A 13,414-nucleotide genomic window follows, 5' to 3' on the forward strand; every position below is an offset into this window, starting at 1 on the left:
GTTGGGCCTCCAAGTGCAGAGGTTTGTAGGACAATAGCAAATTTCCCTCAAGTGGATGACCTAAGGTTTATCAATCCGTAGGAGGCGTAGGATGAAGATGGTCTCTCTCAAGCAACCCTGCAACCAAATAACAAAGAGTCTCTTGTGTCCCCAACACACCCAATAAAATGGTAAATTGTATAGGTGCACTAATTCGGCGAAGAGATGGTGATACAAGTGGTATATGGATAGTAGATAAAGGTATTTGTAATCTGAAATTATAAAAACAACAAGGTAACGAATGATAGAAGTGAGCGTAAACGGTATTGCAATGTGTAGAAATAAGGCCTAGGGTTCATACTTTCGCTAGTGTAAGTTCCCTCAACAATAATAACATAATTGTATCACATAACTATCCCTCAACATGCAACAAAGAGTCACTCCAAAGTCACTAATAGCGGAGAACGAACGAAGAGATTATGGTAGGGTACGAAACCACCTCAAAGTTATTCTTTCCAATCAATCCGTTGGGCTATTCCTATAAGTGTCACAAACAGCCCTAGAGTTCGTACTAGAATAACACCTTAAGACACAAATCAACCAAAACCCTAATGTCACCTAGATACTCCAATGTCACCTCAAGTATCCGTGGGTATGATTATACGAAATGCGTCACACAATCTCAGATTCATCTATTCAACCAACACAAAGGACCTCAAAGAGTGCCCCAAAGTTCTACCGGAGAATCACGACGAAAACGTGTGCCAACCCCTATGCATAGGTTCATGGGCGGAACCCGCAAGTTGATCACCAAAACATACATCAAGTGAATCACGTGATATCCCATTGTCACCACAGATATCCACGGCAAGACTGCCAAGACACACATCAAGTGTTCTCAAATCTTTAAAGACTCAATCCGATAAGATTACTTCAAAGGGGAAACTCAATTCATTACAAGAGAGTAGAGGGGGAAGAAAACATCATAGGATCCAACTATAATAGCAAAGCTCGCGATACATCAAGATCGTATCACCTCAGGAACACGAGAGAGAGAGATCAAACACATAGCTACTGGTACATACCCTCAGCCCCGAGGGGGAACTACTCCCTCCTCGTCATGGAGAGCACCGGGATGATGAAGATGGCCACCGGAGAAGGATTCCCCCTTCGACAGGGTGCCGGAACGGGTCTAGATTGGTTTTCTGTGGCTACGGAGGCTTCTGGCGGCGGAACTCCCGATCTATTGTGCTCTCAGATGTTTTTAGGGTATATGGAGATATATAGGCAGAAGAAGTACGTCAGGGGGGGCCACGAGGGGCTCACGAGGGTGGAGGGCGCGCCCCCTACCTCGTGACCTCCTCGCAGATCCCCGACGTGCACTCCAAGTCTTCTGGGCTTCTTTCCTTCCAAAAATGAGTTCCGTGAAGTTTCAGGTCAATTGGACTCTGTTTGATTTTCCTTTTCTTTGAAACCCTAAAATAGGCTAAAAATAGAAAATGGCACTGGGCTCTGGGTTAATAGGTTAGTCCCAAAAATGATATAAAAGTGTATAATAAAGCTCATAAACATTCAAAACAGTAGATAATATAGCATGGAGCAATAAAAAATTATAGATACGTTGGAGACGTATCAAGCACCATCTCATCTCAAACCCTAGTTCATCTCTTGTATCCAATCTTTGTATCCAAACCTCAGATTGGTACCTATGGGTTGCTAGTAGTGTTGATTACTCCTTGTAGTTGATGCTAGTTGGTTTACTTGGTGGAAGATCATATGTACAGATCCATTATGCATATTAATACCCCTCTGATTATGAACATGAATATGCTTTGTGAGTAGTTACATTTGTTCCTGAGGACATGGGAGAAGTCTTGCTATAAGTAGTCATGTGAATTTGGTATTCGTTCGATATATTGATGAGATGTATATTGTCATCCCTCTAGTGGTGTCATGTGAACGTCGACTACATGACACTTCACCATTGTTTGGGCCTAGAGGGAGGCATTGGGAAGTAATAAGCAGATAATGGGTTGCTAGAGTGACAGAAGCTTAAACCCTAGTTTATGCGTTGCTTCGTAAGGGGCTGATTTGGATCCATATGTTTCATGCTATGGTTAGGTTTACCTTAATACTTCTGTTGTAGTTGCGGATTCTTGCAATAGGGGTTAATCATAAGTTGGATGCTTGTCCAAGTAAGTGCAGTACCCAAGCACCGGTCCACCCACATATCAAATTATCAAAGTACCGAACGCGAATCATATTAACGTGATGAAAACTAGCTTGACGATGATTTCCATGTGTCCTCGGGAGCGCTTTATTTTATATAAGAGTTTGTCCAGACTTGTCCTTTGCTACAAAAAGGATTGGGCCATCTTGCTGCACCTTATGTACTTTCATTACTTGTTACAAATTACCTTATCACAAAACTATCTGTTACCGATAATTTCAGTGCTTGCAAAGAATACCTTACTGAAAACTGCTTATCATTTCCTTATGCTCCTCGTTGGGTTCGACACTCTTTACTTATCGAAAAGGCTACGATAGATCCCCTACACTTGTGGGTCATCAAGGGCCGTCCGAAAAGACACACAAGTTGAGTGTTTAGCCGTGTGCGGTGCTGTAACGCCCACGATGCAGCTATATCTCCCACATGTCGAAGCACGACTTAGAGGCATAACCGCATTGTAAGCAATGTCGCAAGTGAGGTAATCTTCACACAACCCATGTAATACATAAGGGAAAAAGATACATAGTTGGCTTACATTCGCCACTTCACACAATTACATGAATAAAACATTACATTCATCCAGATACACTCAAGGTCCGACTACGGAACCAAAATAAAAGAAGACTACCCCAAATGCTACATAGATCCCCGATCGTCCCAACTGGGCTCCACTACTGATCGACTGAAACGAAACAACACAATGGACAAGATCTTCATCGAACTCCTCCTTGAGCTCGGTTGCGTCACCTGCACGATATCATCGACACCTGCAAACTGGTTTTGGAAGTATCTGTGAGTCACGGGGACTCAGCAATCTCACACCCTCGCGATCAAGACTATTTAAGCTTATAGGTAGGGTAAAAGGTATGAGGTGGAGCTGTAGCAAGCGACTAGCATATATGGTGGCTAACATACGCAAATGAGAGCGAGAAGAGAAGGCAAAAGCACGGTCAAGAATCTATGATCAAGAAGTGATCCTAGAACAACCTACGTCAAACATTACTCCAACACTGTGTTCACTTCCCGGACTCCGCCGAGAAGAGACCATCACGGTTACACACGCGGTTGATGCATTTTATTTAAGATAAGTTTCAGGTTTTCTACAACCGTACATTAACAAATTCCCATCTACCCATAACCGCGGACGCGACTTTCGAAAGTTCAAATCCCTGCAGGGGTGCCCCAACTTAGCCCATCACAAGCTCTCACGGTCAATGAAGGATATTCCTTCTCCCAGGAAGACCCGATCAGGCTCGGAATCCCGGTTACAAGACATTTCGACAATGGTAAAACAAGACCAGCAAGACCACCCGCTGTGCCGACAAATCCTGATAGGAGCTGCACATATCTCGTTCTCAGGGCACACCAGATAAGCTAAGCGTACGGGAGCCAACATAACCCAAGTTTCCAAGGGACGGCCCCGCACGGTGCTCTGGGTTGGACCAACACTTAGAGAAGCACTGGCCCCGGGGGTTTAAATAAAGATGACCCTTGGGCAGGCCTACCCAAGGGAAAAAGAGGCTAGGTGGCAAATGGTAAAACCAAGGTTGGGCCTTGCTGGAGGAGTTTTATTCAAGGTGAACTGTCAAGGGGTTCCCATTATAACCCAACCGTGTAAGGAACGCAAAATCCGGGAACATAACACCGATATGACGGAAACTAGGGCGGCAAGAGTGGAACAAAACACCAGGCATAAGGTCGAGCCTTCCACCCTTTACCAAGTATATAGATGCATTAATATAATAAGAGATATTGTGATATCCCAACAAAATAACCATGTTCCAAACATGGAACAAGCTCCAATCTTCACCTGCAACTAACAACGCTATAAGAGGGGCTGAGCAAAGCGGTAACATAGCCAAACAACGGTTTGCTAGGACAAGGTGGGTTAGAGGTTTGGCTTAGCAATATGGGAGGCATGATAAGAAAGTGGTAGGTATCGTAGCATATGCATAGCAAAAGAGCGAGCATCTAGCAAGTAAAGATAGTGATTTCGAGGGTATGGTCATCTTGCCTGAGACCCCACAAGGAAGAAGAACGAGTCCATGAAGAAGACAAACGGACGTAGCCAACGGATCCTCACAAACGCAACGTTACCGGATTACCGAGAAGAAGTACACCGGAAAGAAAGCAAACAACCACCACATAAACATGGCATGATGCACAATCAAGTATGATGCATGTCCGGTTTAATGAAGCATGGCATGGAAAAATGCACAAACAATCCTACAAATTAAGTGGAGCTCAACATGCAACTCCGTTGCATATTGACGAAACACCACATTCAAGTTATTTAGTTCGATCTCGTTTATGTACCCAACAATATTCAATGTTGTTAGCATGGCAAGAGGTGAAGCAAAGTAGAACTACCTATCTAGTCAAGTTTAAATGAGGCCGGAACAACAAACAACAAGTCCGGAAAAATCCCCATGAGCATATTATAGATTTGATACTGTTCTGCCCTAAACAATATTTTAGAGTTGTTAAACATGCAAAGTAAAGCCACCATGTTAAACTAGGTATTTTTCCACCCCATTTACATATAAAGTTTGTTTAAAACCGAGCTACGGTTGTAGTTATGAATTAAAGTATTTTAGCATGACATAGGAGCAAATTTAACCAAACAACATTTTAAATATTTCAAACATGCATGAAAGTTGAATATTATTAAACTAGACAAAATTCTAAGCAACTTTCATATATAAAACATTTCAATCCGACGCACGGTTGTGGAATTATTAAATGCATGATCAACAAGGGCTTTTCTGTAAAACTGCAATCCTACGGATAATTAGCAAAAACACAGAGGCCAGAAAAAAAATGGAATGGGCCGAAACTGGCAGGCCCAGAGGTGCACAGGGGAGGCTGGGGCTGCTCACAGCGGGCCTTGGGCCGGTCGGTGGTGAGGTGAGGCCGAAAGGGGGGCGCTGGGCCTGGGGTGGCTGTGACCCAGCAGGATCGGTCAACGGGCGAGGGGTCGGGCGAGCTGCTCTGCTCGTCCTGGAAGCAGAGGACGCATGCGGTTTGGGCAGCGACGCGGTCAACGAGCAAAGGATCTGGCGGCTGGGCGCGATGTAGATGCAGAGGAGGCTAGCTCAGGCGCAAAACCGGCGAGGGTAGCGGATCCGGGCGCGGGGAGCCCCTTCCCGGCGAGATCTGGCGCCACCGGTGACGATGTACGCGAGCGGCGGTGGTGGTTCCTGTAGAGCCATGGGAAAGAGAGCGAGAGAGAGAGTGAGATCGTGAGAGCAGGTAGGAAGGAGAAGACCGACGGGAGGAAGGGAGCGAGCGGCGGGGCTCATCTGCAGTGGCGGGCTCTCCTCGAGGGTGCTCCGGTGGTGTATCTCGCCAGCGGGAGGCGGAGCGACGATGCTGGCGAGCACACGGGACGGCGGCTCGGGATCGAGGAACGGAGCGCGGTGGTTGGTTGGGCACGGAAATAGAGGAGATACAGTGGGGCGGCGGCTAGGAGGATCCCTAGGAAAAAGGGGTTAGGTTCAAAATGGACTAGGGGTAGACTAAATATATACATCACGGATTAGGTTAGGGGCTATCTCGACCCTACGATCGCAAACGGACGATCGCGGATAAAATAGCTAGGGAGTCCAAATAAGAAAACGAAAACGTTTTGTAGATGTTCGGGGTTGTTCCGGATCCAACGGTGACATGTGTCTGGGTCGGGTCCGGGACATCTTTTGGACGCGCGCGCGAGGAGGGCCGCGGGCTGACGGGAGAGGTTAGGTTGGGCCTGGCGGTGGTAGTGGACTGTGAAGAAGGCCTCAGGCTGAGAAAAGAGAAGAGAGAGACCCGGCGACTGTTTCCGGAGACCGAAAACGTCCGACGAAAAGACCGGCTATAATGCCGCTATAGTTTAACGGTTGGGCTATCAAACGAACTCCGAATGCGATGAAACTTGACAGGCGGTCTATCTACACTATAATAAGACCACATGCCAACTTTCAACCCAATCCGAGAACATTTTACGGCCACTTATAAAATAATAATTCGGACGTGCCGCGGGCGCGTGCGAGTGTGGTTGGCCTCAGAACGGACAACGGACGGAACTGGGGGAACCCGGACGGATGCAAGTTTTGAAAACATGATGATGCAATGCACATGATGACATGATGAAATGCAACACGCAAGCAAATGACAAGGCAACAACATCGAATAACTGGAAGACACCTGGCACATCGGTCTCGGGGTGTCACAGGTGCCCCCCTCCATAGAATTCCACCTCGGTCATATCGTTGTAGTGCTTAAACGAAGCCCTGCGTCGGTAACTTCATCATCACCGTCATCACGCCGTCGTGCTGACGAAACTTTCCCTCGGCCTGAACTGGATCAAGAGTACAAGTGACGTCACTGAGCTGAACGTGTGCAGATCGTGGAGGTGTCGTACATTCGGTACTTGATCAGTTGGATCGTGAAGACGTTCGACTACATCAACCGCGTTTCATAAAGTTTCCGCTTTCGGTCTACGAGGGTACGTAGACATACTCTCCCCACTCATTGCTATGCATCTCCTAGATAGATCTTGCGTGACCGTAGGAAATTTTTGAAATACTGCGTTCCCCAACACCCAACAACCCATATATTAGAAGAGTTGGCCAGTGTGGCCGGGACACCCTCACTCTCTTCTCGTGCAACCCTAGACGCCATCTACTTTTTCTCTCACTATGCTGCTTCCAACGTTCCCATCCCGACGACCGCGTGCACGGTTGTTCCAGAGAGCAGGTGCCTTCGGAACCCTATCCTTCAAGATCCTGCTCGAGAGAAGGGCGATAAGGTTTTTGGGAGCGTCTCGGCATGACTGCTCCCGATCGTTTCCCGTCTCCATCCTCCTCTGCTTCCACTACTTCCCCTGCGTCAACATCATGGCCGATGACGAAATCGCCAAGAAGAAGGTCGCGGACAACGCCGAGGCTGCTGTTGGCCCTGCTGCATCGGCCTGGCCAATCGAATGGTATAATTTGTTCATCCCTACATGCTCCTTCATGTATTGGCCATATATGTTGTGTTCATAGATATTTCGGTTCTATGTACTGCACGTACTCACATGCTTATGTATCGGTATATGAGTTGCATATCATGCTTATTATCTACTCGTGGATTAGATTAATAAAAAATGTGCTAATGTATCCATCACGATCTCGATCTTGCCCGGCCGTATGGGCATCACGTTGTGTTGGTGTACACACCCTCGCCATTTAACGAACGAAATCAATGTGTTGGTGTATATCGATCTCTCTTTAATTTCCTTGAGCAAAGATGATCCGTGCCGGTGCCCGTGCACGCGCTGTCCTAGCAATCCTCGTAGGCCCACAGTATCTCTACGAGCGATCCCGTCGACCGCACGCACGAACGGACGGCGAGATCTCCTCCACTCAGCCAGGAGCAAGCGGGGCGCCATGTCACCCCGCCACCGTGTCAGGGGGTCAGGATAGGCCTATCCGGAAGCGGCCGCGTGGCGCCCTCCCTATGGGCGTCGGCCGCGCGCAGCCTCTCCCACACAAACCTCATCGACGGCCAGCCGTTTCAAATCCTTAACAGCATCCACTGATCAAAGTGTGTGCACGTACCCCGCAGCTCCAGAACCAGGACACGCCCACGGTATACGCACGTACAGCTCGATCGCAATGGCGTCGCTCGTCGCCGTCCAGCCGGTCGCCGTGCGGGGCCTGGCCGGCAGCTCCATCTCCGGCCGCAAGCTCGCCGTCCGGCCCGCCTCCGCCGCCGTCTCCCGCTCCACCCGCAGGTACCACCCAACACGAGTTCGACAGCACGCACACCATCGATCGAGAGCAACACCGCGTGGCTCAACTGACATGGCATGAACGCAGGGCTCGCGGGGCGGCGGTGGTGGCCAAGTACGGGGAGAAGAGCGTCTACTTCGACCTGGACGACATCGCCAACACGACGGGGCAGTGGGACCTGTACGGCAGCGACGCGGCGTCGCCCTACAACGGCCTGCAGAGCAAGTTCTTCAACACCTTCGCCGCGCCCTTCACCAAGCGAGGGCTGCTGCTCAAGGTCCTGCTGCTCGGCGGCGGCTCCCTGCTCGCCTACGTCAGCGCCACCGCCTCCCCCGACCTGCTCCCCATCAAGAAGGGGCCCCAGCTGCCCCCCACCCCGGGGCCACGTGGCAAGATCTAAGTAGATCTGCAATCAAGGCCTTCTTCCTCCTCTCGCCTCGTGCTTGTGTACCATGGATCTGATGGATTCCCCCCTATGGCCCTATCTATGTCCTCTGTTGATACTTGATCTTTGTACTACTTCGTATCAGTAATTGGGAAGATGCTGCTTGCATGATGCATGCAATTACTACTAGTAGATCATTTGCTCTTTGACGATTGCCAGTACTGTTTTTTGCAGTACCATGTTTTTGCTGTACTGGCGGTTTAAATTACTACTCCCTCCATACCTGCGACAAGTAATCCAGAACGGAGGGAGTACTTGCCTAATGTGTGCGATGGTACGGGTACAGTGCCGATCTATACTTCTTTCCCTGGGTTTGGTTTGTGCTTTATATATAAAAAGCGGGGCGAAAGCCTGTTTCGAGCCAATATGTATTGTCCGGCCGGCCTACTCATCGCTCTGCGTGCACAGCTGCACACGTACATACTCCCTCCGTCCGGAACTACTATCCATTTCTGCGACAAATAATTCGAAACTAAGAGTTGTTGCTGCTGCCGGCAGGATATTAGTTCTTACCCCGCTTGTTTCGTTAATGTCTGATAAATACCATCAAGCATACATTGCGTCGTCGATTTTATGCAAAAATCCAACTGACATTATAACACTCCTACAAGACACTGGAAAGGCTACGCTTAACAAACATTGCACGGAAAACAGGGTCTGGAAGAGGTCAAGGTTAACTAGTACAGAAGCAGGCTAGAAAACTACATGTCCATTTCTCAGGCTCAGTGTGAAAAATCTCAACATTATTTAGTTCTTGTAGATAAGGGGGGGTCACACATCAGCAGCACATCATATTGGCCTCTGCACCAAATTTCCACTGGGGGTCGAACACAATGGAGATACAGACAGGTGTCCGAAAGCTTACATAAACCTCACAAGTCACAGTGCACCCTGATCGATCACAATGCTCTCAACACATATTTACATGCATTTTGGTCCGAATGATCTGGCACATATGTCTTCCCCCACCCCACCTCCCCTCCCCGCCACCCCCTACGGCAGCGCGCCACTAGTGTCTAGATATGGGGCTCCGTGCTCCGCCCAGGTTCTCAAGCTTGTCCAGGTAGGAGTACCTCTTGGTGCCGATCTTGGAGACCTTGCTCAGCTTCTTGCCCTGGGGATCCTGTGATTCTAGTATCATGGTCTCGATGGTGCCGTCCCGAGGCCCCACGAGGTCGAACAATGTCGAGTTAACCGGCTCCATTCTTCCCAGCCTCCCCATCTCGTCCTTGGCGTCTTGGACCACCGTGTCCGTGTCATCGGATGTCAAGCTCGGCATCCGCAACGAGTCCCCTTGCTTGGGGTCTTGGGTGAGGGAGTCGGCGTGGAGAACGTCCTCGATGCGGGACATTACGGTGTAGGCTAGGCTCTCGAGCGTCCTTGAGTAGCTCTCCAGAATGGCACTCCCAACATCCTGCAAAAACAACACGTACGGAAACACAAATGTATGTAGTTGGCATTATATATAGTAATGAAAAGGTACTCCTTTTCTAAAAAAGAGTAATGAAAAGGCACTGTAGCAATTCCGAAAACAAAGTGAGAATTGTGGGTACCCTGTTGTATTGGATTTTGCTGATGTCCAGAGCTGATTGGGAAATCCCTGGAAACCTGTGCTTGAGTAGGAGAAGAACGTTCTCCGCCCTCCCCTCGAATCGGCCCCGCTTCTCGTGGCTAACGCCATGGCCCCACTTGCCATCCCTCTGCATTTTCTTCTGCCAAATGACGACCGACGCTTCAATCCGGTTCTTCAGATCGACAATGTTGTACTCGTTCGACAGGTCAACCGTTGCTATGAGTTCTTCGGGGTTGAAATAATCGTCGGTTATAAGCTTGTACATCGAGTCCCCAAGGGTGGATTTCCCATTCTACAAAGCATAAGAGTAAGAGGATATTGTCATGTGAGATCTCAGTAATGTAGTCAAGTAAGTTAAATGTGATTGTTGTATAATAACGTCCTTGTGTTCTTATGGATCACCTTAGGCAGAGACTCCATGTATGCTTCTGGAACATCCATCTCCATGATAACATTAGCATTGATGGCCATTGTTGCCTTCAAGACTTGGTTGACGAGCTCCTTCTGGTGCTGAAGCCATCTCCTCGTGGAGTCTGACAGACCCTCGGGAGGGACCTTGACCGTCGGGAGCCACCATTTGTCACTCTGCTCCGCCGCGTCGCCCTTCTCCGATTCATTGTCATTTTTCTTCACATACCAAAACTCCTGCTTGTCGCCGAAACTATCGAGATAGTCCTGTTCGACAGCAGAAATGCGCAACGGTAACAAATTAGCAACTCAGCTATCTTCACATCAATCTCGTAAACAATTCAGAGAAGGGTGTGGAATTCTATATTACAAGGAGCATTCCGTCAAGCTTGCGCAATGCCGGGATGTTCATCAGCAGATCTCTGCGTTGCTGAGTTATCATAACCTGCTTGTCGAAAAAGAATAAAAATGTACTATTGTAATTAGTTGTAAACTTGTAATTCGATTTGCATAACGAGGTTGCATAGTACAGGCCCTAAGTAAGGCAAAAAAAAAAAAGTGTGACCGCCTAAGGCTCCAGTAGGCACAACCCACATTGTACGTCTTCACTAACCAATTTATTTTTCTTTGTAGGACCCTAACCACATTGTACAATCATGTTTTTTTTTTTGAAAAGGAGGAATACCCCCGGCCTCTGCATTTCTTGATGCACACAACCATATATAAACAAGCACGTGTAATGAAAACAGGGGTAGGGGTTTGTTTCTGACCTCCATGGTGCTGCCATCCTCAGCCACCTGGCGTGAAGGAACGAACTCGACGATGAAATCGGTGACAGAGAGAAGCCAGTCGATCTCCTTTGTCCACCGAGCCTTCGGCTCAGGGGCCATCGGTTGGAGACGCCGCTGCTCACCGAACACGGAAGCTGCAACAGCGTGCCACCACGAGAAAGGATACATAAGCGGTAAGATTTTCCACAAGAAACCAAGCACGAATTGAAATGATTTGAAATCCATAAATCATGCATCAAGCACGTGATAGGGCTAGGGCTCCCGATTTAGTCGTGCATGTACTCATTCGCGGGGTCGAAGATTGTCTCGTGTACAAATAAGTGTTTTCTCTAATGTCCACTAATTTATTTTGAGGATTAAAATCATTTAACCAATTACTTTCGTTTGGATTTTGTGGTGACAAGTACTCTCATTTCTGAGACCCATTTTTTCACACACCAAAAATTCCATTAATTTAGCTCGCACTACAGGCCTTTGAAACATGAGGGTAGGGGAGTGATTACCTGCTATATTGGCGGTGGCACAAAATGGAAAGAATTGAAAGGAAAGGGAGTGATTACCTGCAAGATTGGTGATGGCGTTGGAGAGAGCGAGAGCCGAGGAGACCCCTTTGCCGGTGCCGGACATGTCCTCCCCCAGCAGCAGCTTGGAGAACTTCTCCTTCACCATGTCCGTGTCTGCAATTGGAATGGATCGGCCACCGGAGCAAATCATTCGTGGAACAAGACCGGGACGATCATCCGCATTCACCGGGACGCTAGCTTAGAGATGAAGAGCGGCGACGAACCTGAAGGCGGGCCCTCGGGCCGTGGAGGGGGCTTCTGGGGCGGCGCGGCGGACGTGGACGGCCTTGGTCCGTCGGAAGGGCCGCCGGCGAGCGGCGGCGGGATGAGGTCGACCGAAAGCTTGCCCCTGGACCCGCAGCTACTCCTGGAGAGCATCCGCCTGGCGCACGGCAGCGTCTGGGCCTTGGACGAGGGCTCCATCGTGGGGCTCCCCGGGTCGAGGGCCACGTCCTCCGACGAGACCGAGGAGAGCGGCGAGGAGGGCGTGGACGACGCCTTCCCGGACTTGCGCCGCCTGAAGGAGAACCTGGAGTCGCGGCCGTGCCCGGTCTTGAGGAACGGCGGCGCCATCACGCGCTCATCGCAGGCATGCACGGGTCAGCACCGCATCCCGCGGGCACGCGCGCACGTACCCGTACGCCGACGTGCGGCGGGCCGGCCGAGGTCAGAAGGGGAGAAAGAAACACCGGCCGGCCGTCCGTCCGTCCGTCCGTCCGACCTCGCGCCCCCGCGCGCGAGAGAGAGATGGGAGGAGGGATGCCCGGTGGCTGGCGGGCGCGCGTGGCTGGCTGGCTGGCTGGCTAGATTCGGGGCGGGGGAGACGGTTTTGCGAGGGAGGCGAGGAGAGGAAAGGGGGGTGGGGAGGGACGTGTCTGTGGATGGATGGCGCGAGCTGCAGCCGCGCCGCGGGAAATGGGTCCGTTTTGTGTGTGTCGTCCAGCCCAGGTCGGCCACGCTCCCTCCCTCCAAACATGGGCAATGGGAGTGGTTTATCGTTGGAGATGTTGTACCACGCTGCTATTTTTAATCTCACTCGCCCGTGGTTACTTTTCTCCATCTCGGTTGGTGGTTAATTACCACGTGCTACTCTTAGGAGTACAACATAACAGTAACAGTACTTGGGATCGCCAAAATCATGGTGAATCATAATAGCTCAGCCTAAGCAGTAGTACTTGGGATGTCCCCTGGCGGCTCCCGTCTAGGGTTTGAGATACCTCCGGTGGCGACACCGTGAGGCTGTTCCGGACTCTACCACCAATCCCGATCCTCCCCGACTTGGTACTCGGGTTGATTAAGGGGATAGCCTCGCTATCTACCCGGCCTTGGTCCCTGTCTTGGGTTGCTAGGGTTTTGGTGGATCGGAAAACGCATCTCGCTAGGGTTTGGCTATGGCAGGATCGGGCTTGCAATCGTCAGCGGGAAGTGTGGCCCCTGGGGGGAAACCCATCGGGGTTGAAGAGATGATCGGAAAACTCAAGTTGCAGGAGCGGGAGGAAGACGATCTGATCTTTGAAGAGGACTTCCCGGATGAGATCGAGGAAGCGGAGTTCATGGCGCTGGCGACGGTGCATACGAACAAGCCCTTCAGCAAGGGGTCGTTCTATGATACGACGAGGCTCGCCTGGAACCTAGCGCGGGGTGTAACTTTCAAACCATTAGGTGAGAA

At 49.9% G+C, this 13,414-nt stretch overlaps 2 protein-coding genes across 2 annotated transcripts; one reads left to right on the forward strand and one right to left on the reverse strand.

The window, feature by feature from the left end:
- Nucleotides 1-7,712: 7,712 nt before the first annotated feature.
- LOC125528800 (photosystem I reaction center subunit VI, chloroplastic) lies at nucleotides 7,713-8,542 on the forward strand. The gene is made up of 2 exons (XM_048693240.1): nucleotides 7,713-7,967; nucleotides 8,053-8,542. The coding sequence occupies exons 1-2, from the start codon at nucleotides 7,849-7,851 to the stop codon at nucleotides 8,363-8,365; spliced, it is 432 nt and encodes a 143-aa protein (XP_048549197.1). The 5' UTR covers nucleotides 7,713-7,848; the 3' UTR covers nucleotides 8,366-8,542.
- Nucleotides 8,543-9,138: 596 nt separating this feature from the next.
- On the reverse strand, nucleotides 9,139-12,612 carry LOC125528791 (rop guanine nucleotide exchange factor 9-like). The gene is made up of 7 exons (XM_048693231.2): nucleotides 11,970-12,612; nucleotides 11,743-11,859; nucleotides 11,162-11,316; nucleotides 10,762-10,836; nucleotides 10,386-10,658; nucleotides 9,964-10,275; nucleotides 9,139-9,824 (listed from the first exon to the last, which is right to left on the reverse strand). The coding sequence occupies exons 1-7, from the start codon at nucleotides 12,316-12,318 to the stop codon at nucleotides 9,420-9,422; spliced, it is 1,686 nt and encodes a 561-aa protein (XP_048549188.1). The 5' UTR covers nucleotides 12,319-12,612; the 3' UTR covers nucleotides 9,139-9,419.
- Between the last annotated feature and the right edge of the window lie 802 nt (nucleotides 12,613-13,414).

This window comes from Triticum urartu, chromosome 1A, assembly GCF_056163025.1.
Source record: "Triticum urartu cultivar PI428250 chromosome 1A, HENAU_Tu73, whole genome shotgun sequence".
In the NCBI taxonomy this organism is placed as follows: Eukaryota; Viridiplantae; Streptophyta; class Magnoliopsida; order Poales; family Poaceae; genus Triticum; species Triticum urartu.

Excerpts from the sequence above, each read along its gene's own strand:
- LOC125528800 (XM_048693240.1), top strand. The coding sequence starts at position 7,849 with ATGGCGTCGCTCGTCGCCGTCCAGCCGGTCGCCGTGCGGGGCCTGGCC. Across the intron at positions 7,968-8,052 it reads GTCTCCCGCTCCACCCGCAG|GGCTCGCGGGGCGGCGGTGG; the intron begins GTACCACCCAAC and ends GCATGAACGCAG.
- LOC125528791 (XM_048693231.2), bottom strand. The coding sequence starts at position 12,318 with ATGGCGCCGCCGTTCCTCAAGACCGGGCACGGCCGCGACTCCAGGTTC. Across the intron at positions 11,317-11,742 it reads CGCCATCACCAATCTTGCAG|CTTCCGTGTTCGGTGAGCAG; the intron begins GTAATCACTCCC and ends ACGCTGTTGCAG. Across the intron at positions 10,659-10,761 it reads AGCTTGACGGAATGCTCCTT|GACTATCTCGATAGTTTCGG; the intron begins GTAATATAGAAT and ends GCTGTCGAACAG.